The 24,006-nt window shown below is 51.9% G+C and overlaps 1 protein-coding gene across 2 annotated transcripts; it reads right to left on the bottom strand.

Moving 5' to 3' along the window:
- Positions 1–548: 548 nt before the first annotated feature.
- LOC144726819 (paralemmin-1-like) lies at positions 549–24,006 on the bottom strand. Of its 2 annotated transcripts, none has more exons than XM_078605753.1 (8): positions 23,723–24,006; positions 9,054–9,303; positions 7,207–7,287; positions 5,860–5,990; positions 5,080–5,194; positions 4,280–4,310; positions 3,296–3,397; positions 549–2,835 (listed from the first exon to the last, which is right to left on the bottom strand). In XM_078605753.1, exons 2-8 carry the CDS (start codon positions 9,096–9,098, stop codon positions 2,042–2,044), a joined length of 1,299 nt encoding a protein of 432 aa, XP_078461879.1. In that variant the 5' UTR covers positions 9,099–9,303; positions 23,723–24,006; the 3' UTR covers positions 549–2,041. The 2 variants fall into 2 exon arrangements, with proteins under 2 accessions (XP_078461879.1, XP_078461881.1); XM_078605755.1 differs by lacking the exon at positions 23,723–24,006 and adding an exon at positions 18,938–20,293.

The raw sequence follows: 24,006 nt of genomic DNA, 5'->3' as shown, positions 1-24,006 counted from the left end.
AGTTAATTTATTATTTTAAAATCTCAAAGCTGAAATTTGTTGCAATTATATTTAAATTCTCAGTTGGACGCTTTCCAATTTAAGTGAAACCCCAAACGTAAGTTGATGTTCTTTTCATGCAAAACGTGACCTCCGGTAAGTAGGTGGTTGCATCTCAGCAGGGTGGCTGCACAATCGAACTTGGGACACGGCCTTCCAAGCAATCCAACTCTATTCGTGACACAAGCACGTAAATGAAACATCGCCCAAGGGTAAATAATGAATGGGTGCATACAACTCTTGCAAGGTGCAGCCCTGCAATTGCTTGCTCACGCCACTGCTGGCTGAAGGGCCTACTCTAGAGGGAATGTTTGAAGGCATTTGGCCTACACTTCCACACTGACTGGACATGTTGGAAGAGGCGAGTGTTGTATAAGAGATGTGGTCTGAGTGGGATCCCTTCTGGTTGATGAAGACATCTCAGGCAACTGCCATTGCTCTAGATGCAAACACGACGTGGAACATTTCAACCGCGAATTATTGCAAAATTAAAGCGTTGCAACTGCACATTTTATCCGCAAATTTTATTATGGTTGTGAAAATTTTTCAGCAAAATTGTCATTTGTACAAATTGCTTACGCTCGATTAAAAATTCGTATAACGTATCACTTTCACCCTGTGCACTTGCGAGTATATTTCTTGCAAACGAGACACATTGTCTTCATTGTCTCTTGCCTGCTCATTCAGGACAATACCCCGTCCTCTTTCTTGTATGCAGAGTATATGTATCCACGTGTACTGCAGTCGACTCGAGCCACCGTGCGATTGTGTCGAGGAGGATCGTGACGGACCACGCACGCGGCACGCGGCGCGCGTGGGGGCCACAGAGCTGCGATGTTCGCCCCAAGTGGCACGGCAGCCTCGTGGAGGTGGGAATTGTGAACGTGGAGTAGCCCCCCGCTGTGCGATATCACCAAGCCACTACTGCTAACGAGACGACCCTGGTCTCTCGAGGTCTCAGATTGTTAAAACAAAATACACTTGTGGTCGGCCGTTTTTAAAATGTCAAATTGAGTATTGAGATGCCGTGCTTGTTATTTGGCACGCGAGTCAGCGCATTCCACTGCGCATTGGGGATAGCGACAGTGCGGTCGTGGATCCGGGGGAGTGGGGAGGGTGATGGGGCAATTGCCCCCCCCCCCCCTCCTTGTGACCCACAACATTAGGACTGTACTCGATTGATATTTAATGGAGAACACACAGTGAATATATATTCATGTTATCGATGTAGAGCCCTATTTAAAAAGCTTTGCATTTAAGGACCTCCCTTGGGAAGTTGGTAGATCCGTCTCTTCCATAGCGGAAAACCCGACACTTGGAGGAGGATATGCAGAGGAAACTGGGCCGGCAACTCCCAATTACTGAATGCCATCAATGATACAAACTCGCGGGCGAGGACATGTGCAAGCGTTGCCTGCGAGAGAATGTGCGGATGACGGAGGCCTGCGAGTTCACATCTATCGTATGAATTTAGAAAATCAAGATCTAAAAACCATGAACTCCTTTTTAATCACAATGTTTCGTATTATAAGATCCTGTACATAATACACATTTTCATATAAAAAGATTACACGCTGAAAAATAAAAGATTTTCTTTGGCACGGAGGCAACAAGTCCGAGATGATGCGAATGTGATTGGTGCAATGGCTGTCGAGCCGAAGCGATGATTCACAGCGGCCATCGACGCTCAAGTGAGAATTCACAACTCGCACGCACGTCCCACGGGGAGGGATCTCGAACGGAGCGGACCAGCCAACCTGAATGACTTACAGTAAAACTTATGGCACTTATGAGCATCATCCCATGAATGCAACTGGCTAGACTTTAACAATACAATACCGCTAATATGTCAAAGTAAAATATGGACATTTCCAGCCGATACATTTTTCTTCTTTTCAGGCACGCATACAGCATCTAATATGACAAACAATTTCTTGGGTATAACACCGCGTTTGGCTGCTGTTCTTTAACTCTACAGACACAGCTGAATAATGAGAGCAATTCACATGACGGTGCAGCATCGACAGGCACACGGCTTCTTGGTGGCCCTGGGCGGTGGCTCCGCCGGGCCCGTCGTGGGGTCCGCCGTGAGTGGCGTCGCCGCGGTCGCGTCGTCGGCGGTGTCGTCGTCGTCGCCCCCGATCACCACCAGCTCGGCCGTGCCGGCGCCTTCGTAGCCCAGCGCCTTCCTGGTGTCCTCTTCGTCCTCCACCTGCTCGTAGCCCATGAACACCATGGTGACGGGCCTCTCGGGGTCGATGTCCCCGCCCGCGATCGACGTCCCCCCCGCGCCCTCGTCGTCGCCCGCCGGCTTCGGGGCGTGGCCGTCGGCGGCGGCGGCGCCGTGAACGGCGTTCGGCTGCGGGTAAACTCGGGCCAGTCCGTCTTTCGTCTCGATGCCCATCACGGCTTCTCTAGCGAGGGGAGGGGACTTGGCCCGAGGGCTCGCCGAGCTCGCGGCCGGACCCGGAGGCTCCGCGCTCGGCGCCGGGGCGTCGTCGTCGTCCGCCGCGTCGTCGCTCGTCGCTTTCGGCTCCGGGCTGGGAGGAGCCGCCGCCACGTCCGCGGAACCGGCCCGTGACACCAGCGCGTCCACCTCCTCCGAGGACATGGCCTCCACTCCGTTGGTCAGCGGTTGCCCGTCGTGGCCGATGGCGTAAACCACCTTGGAGCCGTCGTCGTAAACCTTGACGCCGCGCGACTGCGCGTCCTCGGGGCTCATCGGCGTGCTGGACACCACCCGCGTCTCTCCCGTCTTGGAGTCTTTCTCCACGCTGATGGCCATCGCGTACACGGCTGCCGGGCACACAAACAACACAAAGAGCGTGCGGTTCGTGTCTAACAAGAGAGACATCGCGCTGTGGGAAACACTACTTTCAAATTGCAGATACACTGCAGATTAATAAAATGTTCGCCACAAATCTGGCTGTCGCCTGATGAAGCTGGTTGTAATTACTGGCGAAACGTCGTTCTCGGATTGTAAATGTTGTGGTTTGGCTCTCCAACACACCGGTTAGTGCTGTACTAGTGACGAATTGGCCACATTCTGTTTACATGACAACCCTTACTTGTCGGCTGTGTCGGGTGGTGGCGGGTTTAACGACACATTTATATATTCACGCAATATAACCCAAAAAACCAGTTATGGAGGCTTTCCGATGTTTACTTCTGAGTAATACACTGAAATATACACAAGCAGCCGCTGTGAAATGAGGGGGGAGGAGAGGGAGGGGGGAGGGATGGAGGGGGGCCGTACCGGCCCTCTCGCCGTGCTCGCCGGGGCCGTGGCCGTGGGCGCCATGCAGGGTGAACCCGGCGGGGAAGTCGGGGATCTCCGTGATGATGTACTGCACCCCTCCTGCAGAGCCACGCGGAGCCACGCAACATCATTTTACAACCTCGCTGGTGAATGTGGGAAGCATAGGCTGAACAATCGATTTCGCTTTGCTGCCATCTGCTGGCAATGTAGCTCCTACAACGCCTGTTCTAACGCAAGGTGGTCGCCCATCCAAGCACTAACCAGGCTCACCCCTGCTCAACTTTAAAGTTCTCCTTAGATCGGGCGCATTCTGGGTGACTTGGCCGTAGGTTATTTCTCAAAGCTTTGGGCATCGTGCATGCATCTGTGATTTAATCAATTTCACACAAGTACTTGCAGTTTGCAGTGCCCAGTGTCTAGTGTTTACAGATGTCCTTTATGGGTGAGATGAGGACGCATGGAACAGGATATGATAGGGCCGATGTTAGCGAGTAACAAATCGAAAATGCAATTTTTGCCCATCAACCTATAACATGCTGTGACTGTCAAGCGCACGTGCTCAGTGCAGTCAAAATGAAAACATTGTTGCAGCTGGCATGACGCAGAGCTGCATAATGTACCTAGCCTCCGATAAACTGCTGCTGCTGCTGCTGCTGCAAGCCTGTTCAATATTTATGCAACGCGATTAATAAGCAGACACTACTCCTCTTTCCCATATCTGCTCGCCTTTCTTGAGCTAACGCTGGTTAACTGCCAGATTCTGCCCGAGTCTGCCGATGAGACAGTGAATGTTGGAGCCGGTCCAAAATGTACTTGCGATGAGCCAAATAATGATGCACCTCCAGATGGCAGTGTGTGCAGCTGATGGAATGCGTGTAAATTACTTTGTTTATGTGGAGGGACAAATATGGATGAGATTAACAGTGGCATGGCATGGAACGCTGAAATGGTGTTAAAATCAGAATATGACAAGAGTCTCACCGTCATCATCGGGGAGCATGGTCTCTACATCCTGAGAATGGCACAACAAAGAGCGTGAGCTTCATCGCACACTGCATTCCAAGTTAAACAGCAAATGTGTGTCTGTGCAATACAAATTATTCCTATAATCACAGATGTGAACTCTAAGCCTTCAAAGGTCCGTCACAACGTCTTGAGTCACAAAGGCAAAAACTGGCACGGAGCTGCTAGAACTACAACACGCCAGGGCACAATGATCACAGACCATTGGTCTCTACCACCAATCGCCTCATCTGCAATCGTATTGCCCGAGTCATTCGTGTCTCGGAAAGAGACGATGAGGGGCATCAGCAGTACCAAAGGGAGGGGGGTAGGGGGGCACTCAGAGGGCCTCTCAAACGCCACTCCTTGGCAGATTTCGGTTGGGGGTGGTGAATGAGAGTCTCAGTGGGTGGGAGCCTCATTTCTTTCTGTATTTTTAACACGTAGGCATTTGCCACCAATATTCTGATTCAAAGTAGATTTTTTCAAGATCAGATCGCGCAAGTCAAATGTGTTGTACACCCTCCTCCTCCACAATGCAGAATGTTGTCACGTGATGAACAAATGCGCAGCTTCAGTAGCACTGCCGGCGTGTGGAAGAGCGATCTCACAACATTAAACTCCTGGGTACGGACGGTCTGCGTATAGGTAGAACGAGCAGCATCAGGCAGTTGTCAGAATTAATAATCGATTTTGCATCTTAGTAAAACGTATGCGTGTTGTGACGTCGACGGAATGTACAGTCAGTTGGCGTCGACCCTGCAGTGTGTACAGGGCACCTGCTGGACGCCATCTGCGGGGGGCTCCTCGGGGTGCAGTTGCTGCAGCACGGCCTTTTCCCGCAGCAGCAGCTCCCGCTCCGCACATTCCATGCGACTCACTTCCTCTTCCAGCCTGCGCACCGCACGCGCCACAACACGGGAGCTGACGTTTGATGTTGATGGCAAAGTGTCGACCCCAGCATCGCGATCAGCCATCATGATCGCGCAACATGTAAGCACTATAAAGTGTGTGTTATTGTCAATAATAAGATGATGGTGAATAATAATGGGCAGCGCATTGTAGGAGCCACTGCGATGATGGAGAACAAGACGGTTCTCTTTTGAGCATACAGACAATGACAGGGTCCTTGGAACAACGACGTCACATGACCCGACACCCGCGCACGCCCTCACCCGCGCACGCCCTCACTCGCGCACGCCCTCACCCGCGCACGCCCTCACCCGCGCACGCCCTCACCCGCGCACGCCCTCACTCGCGCACGCCCTCACCCGCGCACGCCCTCACTCGCGCACGCCCTCACCCGCGCACGCCCTCACCCGCGCACGCCCTCACCCGCGCACGCCCTCACCCGCGCACGCCCTCACCCGCGCACGCCCTCACCCGCGCACGCCCTCACCCGCGCACGCCCTCACCCGCGCACGCCCTCACCCGCGCACGCCCTCACCCGCGCACGCCCTCACCTGCGCACGCCCTCACCTGCGCACGCCCTCACCTGCGCACGCCCTCACCTGCGCAAGCCCTCACTCGCGCACGCCCTCACTCGCGCACGCCCTCACCTGCGCACGTTCTCGTAGAGCTGCTCCGTCAGGGCCTCATCCTCCTTCACGCGCTCCTCCGCCATGTCCGTCTGGGACGGTGTCCTCTTGAGCTGCCCTCCCAGCAGCCACTGCTCCCGCATCGACTTGGTCTGCTCGCACGCGGACAGGGCGCCATGACAACCGCAGGGCACCATGACGATGGGGTGCCGCGACAACCACGGAGCACCACGACGACGGGCCATGGCAACAGGGCGGTGCACGAGAGGGAAAACCACAAATACACATCGCGTGAATAATTGTGGCTCGTAATATTTCAGTTAGCAGGGGTGTAACGACGTGTGGATTAATCGATGAATGTGATTAAACTCACGAAGCACCGTGTATTTAATCACGAGTGTAGAAATTCACTGCGCACAATTCGTGTATCTCGTCGTGAATGAGTTGTCATGAATCCTGGCAGCTATGTGTGGCAGCTACTTTAACGATGTCCAAAAAATGAATGAATTGAAACTAAATCAAGCCAAATCTTGAATACATTTGGTATTCGCGCCATCATTCTTACAGTGCAAGCTTCGCAGGAGCACGCTGCGTTTCGCACAGTTTGCAGTCGTTTAGCAGTAGAGGCGATGGTGCTGTGTGCTTCCCAATTGCGTATATTGTGGGTAGACTTCTACATTTGTTCGATTTGGATGACGACTCCGACACACAATGGCCTATTCTTTGAGAATGATGTCGCCGGAACTTTAAACGACCACTGTGAGGCGAACAGCGGCGGAGCATTTTTACGGTTCATAGCCGGCAGTATTGTGGTCAGGAGATGAAAAGAGAAAATCAGTGTGACGTGACCAGAACCGGTCTCCGGGGGAGGCTGTTATTGATGCCCCTGTGCAGTCGACGGGAGCCGCCCTCCATAAACACGGTGCAGCAGCAGCAGCATCAGCGAATATTTCAGCAAAGTAAACAATGAGGAAGCTTCGTGTACACATCGCAAACTCCGACCACGACGAGCTTTCTCTGGGCCCTCTGGGTTTTTTCCCACATTCCAAGTTGGCCAAACATCCCAGCGCAAGACCTTCCAGAAGAAGGGTCTGAGACTCAGAGAGGCTTTCCTGGGGAAAGTAAGGGACATTTTTACTATTATTACTACGTGCGAGCCAACAAAATGTGGTGCTCTTTTGTGAGAATCTTTGTCACGGCGCGCAGCCTCGGACACGTCAAGCCTGGCAACGACTTCATGGTGACATCACCACTGCTGCTCGTCATGAAAGGCAGCGATTGTCCGTGTGAAAGTGCCCGGCGCTTGTCCTTACACAAACACAACTCGTCACGTGGCCCGCCGCGTAGCGCGCTCTGCGTGAGCGCTACCTTCAGGTGGTGCAGCTTCAGCTTCTCGTCCTCGAGCTCCTGTTTCTTGTTCTCCGTGTTGGTCTGCGCTTTCCTTCGCTCCTACACCCAGCGCGCGCCGACACACGACGGAGGAATGTCATACCAGGTCAGAAATGAGACGAGCAACGGGCATGTTCCCCTGTAGGAGCCATGGCGAGGAGTACAGTGCTACGGGGCAGCGCTGCAGAGTACTTTGGGAAAGGCTGGCTGATTTTTCAGTCAGACTGCGCGAGTAAAATGTGTGTTGTACACCCACCTCCACCCGACAAAGCCAATGAATAATGCCACGTGATAAATGTGCCAATTCAAAGGCAAACAATGCTGCATTGAGTTAGTTAATTAAATAATGCATTATTAAACTCACTATCCAGTCATTGAATGCGCATGCAATAATGTGATCTTTGCAGCCACTGAAGGTGCCATATCCACCACAATGTTAACAACGACATTACATCGTGACCACCGAATCATGAGAACTCATCACATTGAAAGGGAGCGAGTCGTTATATATCTCCGAGAAAATATACAATGTCCTGATTAGAGCCGGAACACAAGCGGAAACGTGCAGGTTGCTTGAGACGTCGAGAGGTTTGAGAGGTTTGAGAGGTTGGTTACGGGGCCTGGCCGGGAGGTTGGGTGGCCTGGGCAGGAGGGAGCGAGGGGCGGCGTGCAGGAGAGTGGCGGCACCACGAGAGAGACAAGGGCACGTGGAAGAGACCAACACTTGCCAGGCATTGTAATGATGCCTCGATTCACCAACCAAAAACATTTAGCATTACACCCCTGTATGGAATTATGTGTGTGAGAACAGATTATTTATAATGCATGCAAATCGTATGCTAATTAATGCTGCTGGGACGTTATACATGAAATTAAAGTACAAACGAGAAACTAAAGCCGAGATACACATAACAAACGAGACAGGTTTACGATCCAGAGAGACCGTGCTAATGTGACGACAACACAAACAAGTCGGACGGTACAAACAAGAGAGTGAAATGTTTATTGGAATGGAGCGCAATCCCCAAGTGGTGACGATTTACGGAGTCTCCGAGCAGGCAAATCGCCGCTACGCGCGGTGCCACACGCCACACACAGCACAGCCTCATCCTCTAGGACGCTGCGTAAAATAATAATAATGATAATCAGTCACACACCCTTTGCCGGTCGTGCTAATGTGTTCCGCTGGCCTCATTAAAACACACTGCACTGGCAAGAATAACGACTCCACTACTGATCAGTGGGGCACTGTGAAATGGTTTGAATTAACAATCAGCGTTTGGCACCGTGTCCTTGCCTCATTCAAACTCGACCAGAAGTGCAGCGAGACGTCAATGTAGCAGCGGGCCGACTGCTGCGACGAGAAGGCGGCCAATGAATAGTCCAACGCTGGCACTCCCCTTATCTGCGCTCCGATCGTCTACAGCTCCTCTATCCATGGGCCTGGGTCAATCCACGAGCTGCTGCTCCCACCTCTCGCGATCTGGCGATGCTTTGATAACGATGCTACGGTAACTTTGAAATACATTTACAACCGCAGCAATAAAGTGCCTCTAATCCACGATGAGATCGGGCTTCCCCAGCCACATCGTAGGCGAGAGGCGTTAACGACGACTTTTTCTGCATTTTCCCAAGCCGCAGCGTCAACAAACATCTTTTGGCCCAAGCCAGACTTGAGACGGGAATTTTAGGGGTGTAACGATGCAATTGTTCATCAATCAATATCGATTGTGAAGCTCAACGATACGCACATCGAGCAAGGCTGCCGAGATATGAGTGTCACCTCGATGCTGATTTGAGCAGGAGATCACTTTGAGTGTGATTACCATCAACATCTGCAGCCTCCGCTGGCGAAGATCCACGTCCGCCATTCTCCCAGATCAAGGCTTCGGGCTGCTGCTCGCAGAAGTCGCGTCCTTCTCTCCAGGAGAAACGCTCGGCCTCGCCGATATCGCGCCGTGCTCTAGACGCTCATCAACAGCCCGTCCCGCAGCCCTAAGGCCTCAGACGAAGAGGTCCAGGATGATGTCGATGGTTGAGAAATCCACGTTGACCGCCAATGTGCAGTCTTTACTCCTGCAACAACAAAGCACGATGTGTCTTAGTTCCAAAACAACACCAATAATTTACGGAGGGGAGCATCGCTGGGTCTCAGGCCCAATGCCATTAAGGAGAGGTTGGCTTCATTTGTAAGGAACCCGGAGAACGCGGAAAAAACCCACAGCGACGCTCAACACCGCCACCTCCTGCTTGTGAGAGGCGGCGGCGATTTTTGTGCAGAGCTGCGAACATCTCCATCAATCATATGGGAAGTTAAAGGTCATTGCATCCTCACGGTATATTCTGTCCTCCCATCGCATAACCAGGAGAGGTCCATGCATTTGATTCCACAGAGAGAACGAGAGAAGCATGTGGAACAGGGAATGAACGCAGATATGAGACATCGTTGACTCGGACATGTGAATGTGCTTGGGCAGGACACATCAGTAGAGAGGATGATGGCTGACGACAGACTCGTGTGAGAATGGGAGCCAAAGGAGGGGAAGTGTCCGAGAGGATGACCACAACAGACGATGAAGCAAGGAAATCAGTTCAAGAGCAGGAGTTGGACGGGTGGTGATGGAAGGCGGCGGGCTTGAGGAGGTCTTCATCCAGTAGGGGATAGACAATGGCTGATAGTATTTGTGACGACGAGACCTGAACCATACCCAGGACCTGTGACGCATCAGACAATGCACTCGCCTACCTGGACACCACGCTGCTCTGCATATTTACGCAAGTCACTGTGGTCACACAGAACACACGGGATGTGTAGATACGGGCTGAGATTACTCATGCTGAGAGTGGTCGTTCCACATTCTGTTGCAGTGATGCTCAACATTTGAGAACATGCCATCTCATGTTGTTGTAAAACACTCTCCTGGGTCTTGACTCCGAGGCATTTGGTGGTGCAGAGCCGATGGAAGCAGGTGGCGGCGGCGACTGATGTTGTATACACGCAAGGGGCTCTGCATGTTTCTCTTTAAAGCCATTTCCACGGCGCAGAAATGTATCCGTAAAAAATTAACTTGCTGTTGTAAAAGGCCCTTTCTACGCTAAGCCACCCAGGATTACCAGCGAGGGTGACATTCCCAATGTCTTATCGGGTCATTCCGAGCGCAGAGCCAGGCACCGCCAAGAACCTGAGTTCGAATCCAGACAGCTGCCTGTGGTTGAACGTGGTCCTCAAGTGCGCCCCGCCACCAATGACCGCATGGTAATATCATGGTAATGAAGTTAGATTTCCAATTAATTTGGATAAATTCCAGCTGACTATATAAATATTATTTGGTGAAACTGCATTGACAGTGGTGCACAAGCACACAAAACCCTTCAATGACGAATTTGCGAATATGTAGAGTAAGAAACATGGCTTGACTGTCATCCAACGAATATCACTCTGTGGCAGACGCTACATGGCACCAAGAGCTGCGCTGCACCTCGTAATGTGACGTCGACATCGCGTCCTGGAGAGAACTCGAGAAAAAGGCAACAAACATTTGCACCACTCCCGGGCTCGTCCTGTTATCTGTAGAAACACGTAGGTCACATGTTCCATTCATGTGCAGACATTAGAATTGTATGCAAACCAATTTGGTGGAGTGGATAATAATATGAAAGAGCGTAAATATTTATCGGATGGTAGATGTAAAACCATACGTTTTGTGGTCTGCGATGCTCAAACAGTGCAAAACCCCATCCCAAAGAAACGTACGAACGTAGCTTTTTTGATTTTCATTCCAAAAAGTCAAATCTCAATGTGCAGTTGGTTGGCCTGCGAATGGCCCCCCGCGTCCGTGCGCGTGCATTACGCACACGGGGCCAGTACCGGACCACGGACTATCGCTAAGAGTACACTCCGACGTGGTGGGCGACAACGAACGCAGTCCGTTTTCCGTGGGAAATATGCCATATCTCACCTCTTCGCACGAGACAATTTCCTGGACGTTTGTACGAACTTCCTGCAGGAGGTCGCAAACATTCCGCGTATCCTGGAGACGCGGCGCGTGCGATCTCGGAGGAAGCGAGCTCCTCGCGGGGAGCTTTCGGAGCTATCCCACCGCCCTCCTCGCCACGGCACGCGGCTTCAATCGTCGCGATAGCGTTTGTACCGGAACGCTCGCTTGCCTAGGGCAGCCTCACGGAGTCTCAAAACTCTTTTTCAGGAGGATCGTACCAAGTTTACGCAGTAGTGGATAACATTGCTATGTGTAATTACGAATGAGTAAATATGCAGGTACATTTTTATTCATTGGGATGTTTGGTCAAGACCCGTTGCATTGCATGTGTTTTTAGCTATGGGAGGAGACTGAAGAGTGGAGGATCGCTGAAATATGAAAACAAAACGAGACCAGTATCGCTTTTGTTTGACAAACGCTCCAGCGATACTGAGACCATGAACTGGTTTACATGTGAGACGTATCCATGTCTGTTTACATACTCGTGCAACAATGACCCCACACACACGGTGGTGTTCTAAGAAATGCCGGTGTGACAGAGTCATCCAAGTAGACACCAGGTCAGGGAAGTAAATCTCCATCCACCCAGTCTCATTCTCCGCAGGTCGGGTGGCCCGCAGTGGAGAGAAAGTGGCGAATGACCCCGTTCACCACTGCTCATTGAGCCGCCATGTTCATCAAACGCCATTCTTAATCATATACCCGCACCGCGTTAGCACACTCTGCCAGGCCTTGATGCAATCCTACGTACGCATAATGCTCATCTGCTATGGAGCCCGTGGGTTGGCGCGGGTTATGAACTTCTTGACACCGGGCGTTTTGGCCGGCGAATGGCTCGGTCAGGGCCGCGCGAGGCTCCGTGCGGCCCTGGTGGACACGCTCCGAGTTGGCTCGTCATTCCCACGGGAGGAATCTCCCTCCATCTGCCCACTGGCCGATTTTCGAGTATTTCACAACATCTCTCACGAGAGCCGGGTAGCGGAGCCATACCCCAGTTCACATTCAACGCTCATGGCCCAGATGTTGGCCAGAAAGGCACTTACATAAAATACGTTTCCCTCGCCCCTGCGTGGGGCTCCTGCGGGCCTTTTGGGCCATGATGCAATGCAGCAAGATTGCCAAATATTCACAACGTTTTGAATCAATTTCAGTAAATTCATGTGTGGTTTGTGTCTCCGCGTCTCTCTCCGGGTCCACAAACAGCACCCTCTGCCACGCCTCCCACGTGGCTCTACCCCTGGCCCCAGGGCGTGGAGGTCACACAGTTGTTGTAAAAAAGCTTCTGTTAACATTTTTTACATGGCCAGTAGATATGTTAGGTTTTATTAATCTGGGCAGGGCACAGGTAACCTTTTCCTTCCTGAGGGCCACACGGGACTGTCCAATATCTTTGTTGGGCCACACGTGAACACCCACAACTCAGTCACTTCTGTCACTGAAAGGTGGCCTTGCAGCGACAACAACTCAACACGTTCGTCAATAACACTGCCTTAAAAGGGAATATTTATTGACGATTGTTTGGAGTTGTTGTGATTTATGTGTGTGCACCATTGCCAACGTGGTATCACCACGTAAATTATTTAACCTTGCAGATGACAGAAGTGACGAGTGAGCACACTTAGATTAGAAACAAGGTAAAACATATTCCTCTCCAGCACTCGATTAGGGGGGGGTCAAGAGGCTTGCAGTGACTATATCGTTCACGAGACATTGAGCAGTGGTAGGCCTCGCATGCCTTCAGGTCGTACCAAATTAAGTAGTGGGTCGCGTTCGGCCTGTGGGCCACAGATGGGTTCCCCGCCACGAAATGTGAAGGCACAGCCCTGAAATCGCCTGCTCACGCCACCGTTGGCGGAACTGGCGTCCACCATGAGAGCGAACCCAAAAGGATATATGGCCTACTCTTCCACACTGACCACAGGTTTTGGAAGAGGTGGGTGCACCCATTACCCCACCGCACGCGACCTGCTGATTGACTCACAATAGTGAAACCATGGCCACCGCTGGGTGAACAGAGGAGGGGGCGGTTTAAGAAACTTTACCTGTTATTACAACTGCCGTGCCGGGAGTTGTAATCGAGCCGCTGACCTAGGGATTGTAAGTCCAGCGTGCTCACCATTACACCACTGTGGCTAGCTCCTTTATCTGGGCCAAGTCCGTTGATGTAATGTTCCATACGCGTAGCGCTGGCACGGCCAAGCTGACCCCGTGACATCTCGGCGGCTTCCAGGGTAAGCCCAGATCGAAGCGTGCGGTCCCAGGAGCCTGTATTGGCTGGGCTGGGTCGCCGTGGGAACGTGGCCGTCCGGTACCAGCACCGGAGCCGGCACCGATTCCATCGTCGTGGAAACGAGACATTAAGTTCGGCAGTCAGTCGGCGTTCAACTCGAAGCCCAGAATGTGGCTCCTCCGCCATCACGGCGCCGCGTGGCTCTCAAGGTGCGGGAGCGGACGACCCCACGCTGAACGACGCTGCGTGAACACTGCGCCCGCTGCACAACGCTGCGCGTTTGGAAATTACGGCCGAGGGGCCCCACCACTGGGAATATAAAATAGCGAGAGGGACGCACGGGAATCCAGCTGCGCAAACAATGGAACAGGAAATCCCACCCAGCGCTGTCCCTCAGCCTTCCTATGCAATGCAGCCATTCTAAAGACGGATTTCCTGTCCACTGCAACTGCAGCTTCGGCGTTCAATATATTCGTGAATCTTTCGGGCTTAGTGATTGTGCCAAGAGACAATAACATCATTGTCGTTTCGTTCAGATCAAAGCCGCATTCGTTACTGCTGAGGGGCTGTTGTTTAGGACAGTGCAAGGTAAACAACATTGTTCTCAGGACTATTTTGCTCAATATTTAATTTTTTTAAATAACACAGAAATAAATAACAATGTTTAAAATGACAGCAATTTAACTTTTTCCTCGGTACTCCACGTTGAATAACGCAAACGAGCTGCGAGGTCGTCCGTAAGAGGGGAACGCAGTGGGCTGAGACACCCCCTCCTGCTGACGACGGTGTATCTCCTCTGAAACATTCTTATCACTTAACACGCTGCTCTTCTGCATTGTATTCTGACTTCCTCGTTCTGACCTGAAGATGCTTGGCACAGTTTCAAGCAAACGTCCTAACCTATTGCATCATTAGGCTCTGAGAATTGTTCTGCATCTCACCGGTGAGTGATCCGAAACAAAAATAATTGGGACGTTAAACACTCATACATGCGGCAATTTAATGTTGGGTAGAGGGTCTTTAAAACACTAATTTAGCCAAATCATTACGTGGTCCAACCCCAAAATCAATTATGAATTAATTATGGATCACACATTCTGATAGTCAGGCCCAAAACATGTTGGTACAGCCTTCGCTCACACACAGGGAGGGGGTGAGAGATTGAGAAAGAGCAGACCACATCGTTACTCACTCGGTTTAAACATTTGTTTACACTTTGCTTGACATTGACTTGTGCCGTGGCCTCTGCCAGAGTTTGTCAAGACATGGGGCCACGCTGCCTCTCTCTCGCTTCCCGTAGCTCCCTTTCGCTCAGCTGCGGCGGCGGTGCCGAGGAAGCTATTCGTGACTTTACGGCGTTGTCGAGTTTATTTTTTGTTCGGCATCGGGGATTCTAATAAGACGAGCGCTTAAAGCACGATTCCTCCGGGTCACGCTGTCGTCACTACGAACGTCAACGACGCGGGTTTTCCCCGTCACCTCGCGGCGCACTTTGCGTCGCCTGCGCGGGCTGCGTCGGCGCACACACACACACACAGTGAGTGCGCGCACACACACACACACACAGTGAGTGCGCGCACACACACACACACACAGTGAGTGCGCGCACACACACACACACACAGTGAGTGCGCGCACACACACACACACACAGTGAGTGCGCGCACACACACACACACACAGTGAGTGCGCGCACACACACACACACACAGTGAGTGCGCGCACACACACACACACAGTGAGTGCGCGCACACACACACACACAGTGAGTGCGCGCACACACACACACACAGTGAGTGCGCGCACACACACACACACAGTGAGTGCGCGCACACACACACACACAGTGAGTGCGCGCACGCACACACACAGTGAGTGCGCGCACGCACACACACAGTGAGTGCGCGCACGCACACACACAGTGAGTGCGCGCACGCACACACACAGTGAGTGCGCGCACACACACACACAGTGAGTGCGCGCACACACACACACAGTGAGTGCGCGCACACACACACACAGTGAGTGCGCGCACACACACACACAGTGAGTGCGCGCACACACACACACACACAGTGAGTGCGCGCACACACACACACACACACAGTGAGTGCGCGCACACACACACACACAGTGAGTGCGCGCACACACACACACAGTGAGTGCGCGCACACACACACACAGTGAGTGCGCGCACACACACACACACAGTGAGTGCGCGCACACACACACACAGTGAGTGCGCGCACACACACACACACAGTGAGTGCGCGCACACACACACACACACAGTGAGTGCGCGCACACACACACACACAGTGGCTGAACAACTCCCCGGTGGGGTTCGGCTGCTCGGAGCTCTTCCCGTCACCCCGGACCTGCCCCGAGGGGTCATATTCTTCGTGACGAACTAAGTGTCTCACAATGACTATTGAGGAAGCGTGGACCAACCACGTAAATAAACTCCTCGTGCACTGCTGTGGAGGCTCACGCGTAATATATACACAGACACAAAGTTCGTTTGTCCGTGTAAAAATAACATAATTGTTTATCCCATCAACCTGAGTGCGGACGCTTAGCCAATGTTGAATGTTTTGTGCTGAACGGATAGCCCTTTATGTTATTTGGCAAACAGATTTTTTTCAACAGGAGTGACCCTGATGATGAGACTCTGAGAGCCAAAGCCAGTAAAACAATCGTATGGTGAAGGGTCGTAGGTTGATGAAGAGATATACTTTTGTCTTTATATGTTAACAAGATAAATAGGAATGGAAGGATTAATCTGCACCAATGTGTTGATGTTACAGGAGTATAAAACAATATGTGCAAGTCACTAATCTACCATTCCGTAATATATTTTCCAGCTGTTCCTGACGACGCAGACAAAAATAAAAAAAACAAATCTGCATTTGACACCCCGTGACAGTTGTCACGTTACGTTCGCACCGACAAACCAAAACATCACCTGCTCCTGTTTAGAATGCAGCATTGGAACAACCGTCCATATGCAACATCTAAGATTTGGCTTCCTTTTCCAGACAACGGATTTGTAAAAAAAATCTATTGCATTGGGTGGGTCATGTGCAGGGTGGGTCGAGGCCGATTCCGAGTTGGCCCGTGGAGTGGTCTCCACGGTCCAGCGACCGGTGGGACATTGTCAGGGAAAGATGTTGGAGGTGGCTGCGTGTGTATTGCATGGCATCCGAGGGTAATGGTAGAGGGTGGAACGCTACGAACTGCGGCAATGGCACGGATGGCTTTGGATTGATGACATCTTAATCTTGAGTGCTCCAGGTCATACAATTGGTGAATTCTACTATGGATATTGCGAAAGGTGTCCTGGACAGGAACCCTCTGGGACTTCTGAGATACACGATAGACATGAATGCAACGCAGCACTACAAATCAGACGTTTGTGTTGGGCCACATCTGGTGTCGATAAAAACAAAAAAACAAAAATTCTGAGCAGGATGGAGCATCGCCTCCGATTCATCAAGAAGCAGCAGGCCCTTGAAACGCAACTTACAGAATTCAAAACCATCAATATTTATCCAAGGATCGTTTTTGAAAACACTTTATGTACAGTACGTTTCTTGAGTTATGGCTAATTTGCAATGTTTATTGTTTGCTTTAACAATATGTCACCGTGTTCATCAGCCCCTGCATTAACTACGGCAGCTAGGAGTGAGATGTAAGCTGGCAGCTGGGTACTGTAAGAAACCACCCGTAAAGCCTCAACATCAGACTGCAGGCAAATTGGCGAATGGCGCTGGTAGGAGGCCGTCGGATGCTCCCTGTTCTTTTGGCTTACGCAGAGTTTCAATCCCCGAATGTAAGAGATGCAGAATACACAAATTAATCAATGTAATTCCCCATACACATAAACTGGCAAAAAGCCAGTTCAATCATTTAGAGAACCTCTGTTTCTTAATCACTGGGGTTCCAAATCACTTTCTATTATTGAAATGAAATCCGGGAAAGTGATTTCCTGCTCAATTGAGCACTGAAGGCGGAGCTCATCTGCCATTGACATTGCGGAGCTAATGGTAGAAATGTCCACAATGCTATGCAGGTGCGGGCGAGACCATGCCTTGGGCAACCACTGATGTCTTTCCCACAAAGTAATGCTCAATGTATCAACCCGAGAGAGTATGTCAAGATCCATGCTTTTGTCGCGTTTATCTGAACGGGAAATGTAATAATATATTTTGTTTCACAGAGAAGTGCAGCTCTGAAATGGCACTCGACCGCTGCGTGCGTGACGTGCAGGCGAACTGTTTTCTTGTTTTACGAACCATCGGCACAAATATCCGTTGTGACCTTGGGCAAGTAGCGGAGAAATGGTTGAGAGTCAAAATTGCGAAACGCTGCGAGCTCTGCCACAAAATTGTTTACTTCCCAACAACATTGAAATAATTGTGGACATTCCACAAGCAGGTTTTTATTTAACCACTTATTTTCAGCCCGATCTGCACCGCAAATTCTCCCTCACCAGTTGCACCCGTGTTGGATTCGCGCGCGTTTTATTCCAAACACCTTCCTCCTTCTAAAAATAGTGAAATAAGAAAATATAATTATAAAATGTGGGCAAAAAATGTCGTTCAGTTTCCATAACTTTCGTGATTTTTTTAAATGAAAAAATATGAATTAGAGTAAAGTAGGTGGTTTTATCTTCGTTTCCTCTTCACAGAGACTGTTCTTTGTAAACAGCTGCGACAATGACTGCACACACATAAGGGCCTCAATATTCATATCAGGTCAGACCCGGCCTAAAACAAATGTTGACTGCATTGTAACCCATAACCTACGCAAAGGGGGTTGCGTTTACATTATACACTGTACTTGGACATGCTCTGCCGAAGCATTTCGCAGCAAGACCAGAGAGAGGAAAGTGAATACAAATCTGTGTTCTGAATACGCACTCGGTGTCTCCATCGCTGTGTAACAGCAGACGACGAAGGCAGCGGTCGGAGCTAACGAGGACAACGCGGTTCTAATTAAAGTCGCCCTCAGCTGGCGCGAGGGAGACCGTGGCAGGGTAATTGATGTGCGGTGGGGAAGTGCTGGCGGGGCAGGGCTGAGATTAAAAGCACACAGGAAGAGGCGCGCATTGTCATGGAAGGTATTTTCTTTTCATTAGAGTCCACGAAAGAATAATAGCAAGGCACAACAGGCATACGTTAGAAGTGTACTTCTCGGCACGACGGTGTTGAGAACAACTGCGGACATTCATTGGAAAAATATGGTAACCCACTCTGTACCACGCATCATATCACCAAGCTGACAACATTCACGTCTCAAAGCAAAACCAGGCTGGGTTCGATTCCCCACTCGGGTGCCTTCCTGTGTGGAATTTGTATTCTCTACCCCCCCCCCCCCCAATACTGCAAGGGTTCCATGCGGGTACTCCCGTTTCCCCCCATATCCAAACAATACATGCAATGCGACTGGTGTTTGGCCCAACATCTCAACAAAAGCTTACCCGCAAATGACTCAATTGGCGAGTAAGCGGTCAGCATGGGAGGTGAGGCTGTGGTGCACACCTCGCATCCTCACCGCAGCCTGCTGCCTTCCGTGCTCGCCCCACCCCTCACCTTCCTTCACAAGGGAGTCTTCACGCCACCACACCTGGCTTAAGGAGTGCCGTGCTGCCATGAGAGTTGGGAGCGCGGGATCAAACTGCGTTCCCAACACATTAAACCGGCACCGCGAATCTAAACAGAAGCTTTTGCAATGCAACTGATGTCAACGCTCGCAGGGTGACAACAAATACGTGGGCGTACACAACAAGCATCTATATCCACATGTGGTTCATTCTTTTCCAAGACGTTCGTAAATGTGACTATATAGACTCATTATATTAAGAAATACAAACATCAACCGATTAATGATTAATTATTCACTTAGTTATTATTTAGAGAGGTAGACGCCCGCTCGTGTTGCGATCGAAACGTCGTGATATTTTAATTCACTTTATTATCATTAAGTTTCCTATCTACGTGACTTTACCGAAAGAACCAAAGAATACAACGAATATTATAATGCTGTTTAATGGAGTTGAACGTGTGCCAGGAGAGGTAAAATAATAACAATGAAGACGAATAACTTGCGTCTCGTATCCTTTGGTTCTTTCGGTAAAGTCACGTCGGTAGAAACATAAAATAAAAAATAAAAATGTATCCGTCCTTCCAAACGAACCTCTCCCACTCGAGCACGGCTTATCGTGGAGTTGCGTTGAATGGATGTGAACGAGACGTCACAATAAACTGGTGAGCACGTGACAGAATCCGTCCACTCACAGGCGATGTGATGATGCTGAGTGTGATGGTGCTTTGAGTTTTTCAACATTCCTCCTCATCCTCCTCCTCATCCTCTAGCTGAAAAACCGAATTAGTTGGCACATGTGGCCATGACGTCACGATTTGATTTGATTGGCTCTGTCAAGTTGTGGTGGGTTATGGATACAACAAAAAACTGCCATTAAACTTTAAGAAACAAACACGTTACGAACCTGGCCGCTCGTGTAAGGCCAATGCGTGTGCTAGGGGCACGTGAGTCACAGCACACGACACCAGCGTCGGCCCTTAGGGAGAAACTCATCTGTTTTGAACAACTTATTTGGAAGAAAACATGGCATTTTATAAGTGATTCACATTGTTTCTCGCATTCCTCAGAGACGCAGCAACAGCCCAGCGGCAGCTGAGCACGGCACGAGCGTGCACGAGCATTGCCTCCCTGCGCTTCGCTCGCAGACAGCATCAGTGACCAACGCTATTTTCATCAAGAGATCTTCAACTCGCGGAGTCGTGACGCGGTTAGAGATCTCACGTCGCGATCACCGAGCGGCGGCGGTGGCTACGCAGGTGTCTGCCGCAATCCGGCACTGTGGCGGCAGCGAGGGTTGGTGGATGACCGCAGGAGGTGCCGTGCCCTGGCCAGCCAGCGAAGGGTGGACTCGTACCATCTGCCCCTTCTGGAGGGGCAACTGTCGACCCCCTCGCACGCGTGAGTTTTCTCCGGGTGCTCATGATTTGGCTGACGTTTTAATACAAATAGATGTAGAGGACTACAGAGCTTGGGCACATGTTGGCGCCAGCTCACCACCTGGCTGCTGACCAGCTTCAGCTTGTCTGTGGTTTCTCAGCATTTGTGAGAAGCAATTTGCATGAACAGCGCTTAATATAAACATGAAACATGACGCACTCGGGCCCTGGGGCGAGCACCACGATGGGCCAGCTGCGCCGTTGACCTGGTTGCCGATACGTGGCCTCTGTGCCATTTAATTATCTTCGTTTCTTGCCTAAAAAAGCGCATTTTAGGCCTCAAACTATTTATCCCCCTCAAGATTCAAAGAAGGTCCACAATTCAAGGTTGTTAATCGAATCAAAGAACGATTCGTGGCCCGTTACCTTGCATGTGAATGTGAAACGATGCACTCCAGCGGCCCCAAACCCCCCAACTTGACCCGACGCCACATCAAGTGCCTCGAGCGCGTCAGCCGTGCTCGTCAGGCTGGGACACGCGGGTAGACTTCAGCGAGGACAAGGTTGCAGTCAAGTGCATTTAAACATTATTTACACTTCCTTCAACTCACAACACCGTGACTCAAGTCATCTTTGCAAACGAGACTCGTATCCGGGTCTCGTGAGTTCTCGCCTCGTTACACAAAATCAACTTGACATTTGAACCACGTTACTTGCAAAAGTTGAGTCCGTCCAATCTCAATAACCATGGAAGCAGATGCGGTGAAACCTCATGGTGCACAAATGGACAATTCTAAAGTCTCCGGCCAGAACAGTCCGTGGCCCATCGAACCACTCGCGGCGATGCGCCGCAACTCCTGACGCAATCCCCTGGCTCAACCACCTCAATGTGGCGTCGTCGTCGTCGCCGCTCCGCATTGCCGTGACCCACACGGCGACCACAGAGAGACGCTCCTACCCCCGTGAGGGATGCAGAGTGAGCCAGTGACCGCCGCCACCACCCCTCGCCGCGTGACGCGGAGAGCCCCGGGGGCAGCGTGGCCCCCCCCCCCCGTCTCAGTGGCGTGCGGCCGGGAGCCGTCACGACCCCCCTCACCGTGGCGACTGCTGACGTGCCACAACATCGGTACTCATTGATTAACCCCCCCCACCCCGCCGAGGGATGATAGACTCACACCCAGCCAAGCCTGGGATTGAAGCTCACGACCTTGCGACTGACAGTCGGTCGGGGTGTCGGAGCACATTCGACATTTGTGGCCTAGACCGTCGTCACTGGCTGGGCTTCAATTTGCCGATGATTCCGGTACGGCCAGCGCGAGTGAACCCTGCACTGTAACAGTTGTTGGGAAATTGGCAGGATGTTTAAAGAATGTGTATGTCCTTCCAAAAAATGTATCCCACTCACAAACAGGAAACAAATGTGGACTTCCTTTATACGTTGTGGAAATGAATGAATTTAGGACGCAGTGGATGAGTTTTAAGTTCAAGCTACACGTTGACGGACTCCATCCGATCGCAGTTATAATCAGGATGCTACAGCACAGACTGCACACATTCACTCAGCACACGGCAGCACCAGCAGCAGTGGCCACGAAACACATTCGCGTTTCGTAGAGGAGTTATTTACTCAGTTCATTGGCATAAAAACAGGGAAAACGTGTTAGGATAAGCAGTTATTTATCTTACGTAAACCCGCTGCATGACAGCGATGTTGAACAGCTGCATATTACGGAGGATCACAATCAAGGGTGAATCCGGTGTAATGTTGGTCGGTTTAGTTACAAGTACACGACCTAGAAACTCCACCTTCAGCCCGACCGCTACCAATTGCCTCGGCGTGGGGAGTGACCGCGAGTCGCCTTGAAGGGGTTTCGTCTGCTGGAGAACGAGTCTCGCCTGGAGGAAATCCTCACGGAGATCCTGAATGGTGGCCTGTGGTTATAATTTGTTGATAAACAGAGAAACGTGGTCCCGCACGTCATCGTGCAGGCTGTTTTACCGCTGCGGCTCAGCCGTGAGTCGGTCTCACATGGAGTCAGGATCGCGTCTCTAGAAGTGGAAGACGACTCAACAGCAGACTCGCGAGCGGTCCACTGCGATCAGTGGCGGGGAGGCAAAGCTGGACGCGTGGTCACCTTCACACACTCGCGAAGCCTCCCACTGCTGGAGATGCGCTCGCTCACGAAGCGCTTCATACACGACGTGGCTCCCTCAAGAGCTTCCCTCGCTCACACCGCACACACACATCGCACACACCGCTCACACACACCACACACACACACACTGCGCACACACACACCGCACACACCGCACACACCCACCGCACACACCGCTCACACCACACACACACACACCGCACACACCGCACACACCCACCGCACACACCGCTCACACCACACACACACACACACACACACCGCACACACCGCTCACACCACACACACACACTGCACACACAAACCGCACACACCGCACACACTACACACACACTGCACACACACACACCGCTCACAACGCACACAAACATAGCACACACCGCTCACACCACACACACACCGCTCACACCACACACACACACACCGCTCACACCACACACACTGCACACACAAACCGCACACACCGCTCACACCACACACACACCGCACACACCACACACACCGCTCACACCGCACACACACATAGCACACACCGCTCACACCACATACACACTGCACACATACACACTGCACACACACACCGCACACACACCACACACACACACACACACCGCTCACACCGCACACACACACCGCACACACACACAGCACACACACCGCACACACACACAGCACACACACCGCACACACAACGCACACACAACGCACACACAACGCACACACAACGCACACACCGCTCAAACAACGCACACACCGCTCACACACCGCTCACACCGCACACACACACACCGCTCACACACCGCACACACACCGCACACACACGCCCATCGCACACAGATGCCCATCGTCTGTACACACTCCTCTGTAAACACCGCTAACAGCCCTGCATCAGGGGACACCGGTTGAACATTAATCAGTTTTCTTCGCCACTGCACCGCGACGCGTCGAGTTTAGGCTGCCCCCTGTTCCGTGCGCCAGCCTCCCGCACGGGACGAGGTCGGGACGAGGAAGCGAGGGAGGGGGGCACGGCGAGACTCACTGCCGCCGAGCTCGGCTCACAGACGCGTGCTGGGCACAGCGAGCCGTGCCAACATGCAGCTGCGAGTGGCGATTTCCCACCGAGCGTACCTTGCTGCGTGGATCCTCTCGGCTGTCGCGGGGTCCCTGGCTCCCTCTCACTCCGCACAGCGGCAGCCCTCCCGGTGCAGCGAGCGGCGTGGAGCTGCTGGAGGCGGCGTGGAGCGAGGCGCTCGCGGGCAGCGCGGGGTGCGAGGGGTGTGCGGGGTGCGACTGCGGCTCCGTGCCTCGCCTGCTGCTGCGGGAGCGAGCGAGCGAGCGGGAGCGCGCTGCCGTGGAGTGGGTGGGTGATGCCGTGGAGCGGGTGGGGTTGTCGAGATTTGTGTTTTTTTCCT

Source organism: Lampetra planeri, chromosome 24 (assembly GCF_965212315.1).
Source record: "Lampetra planeri chromosome 24, kcLamPlan1.2.h2, whole genome shotgun sequence".
NCBI classification, from domain to species: Eukaryota; Metazoa; Chordata; class Hyperoartia; order Petromyzontiformes; family Petromyzontidae; genus Lampetra; species Lampetra planeri.
This window is presented reverse-complemented; position numbering and strand designations above follow the sequence as displayed.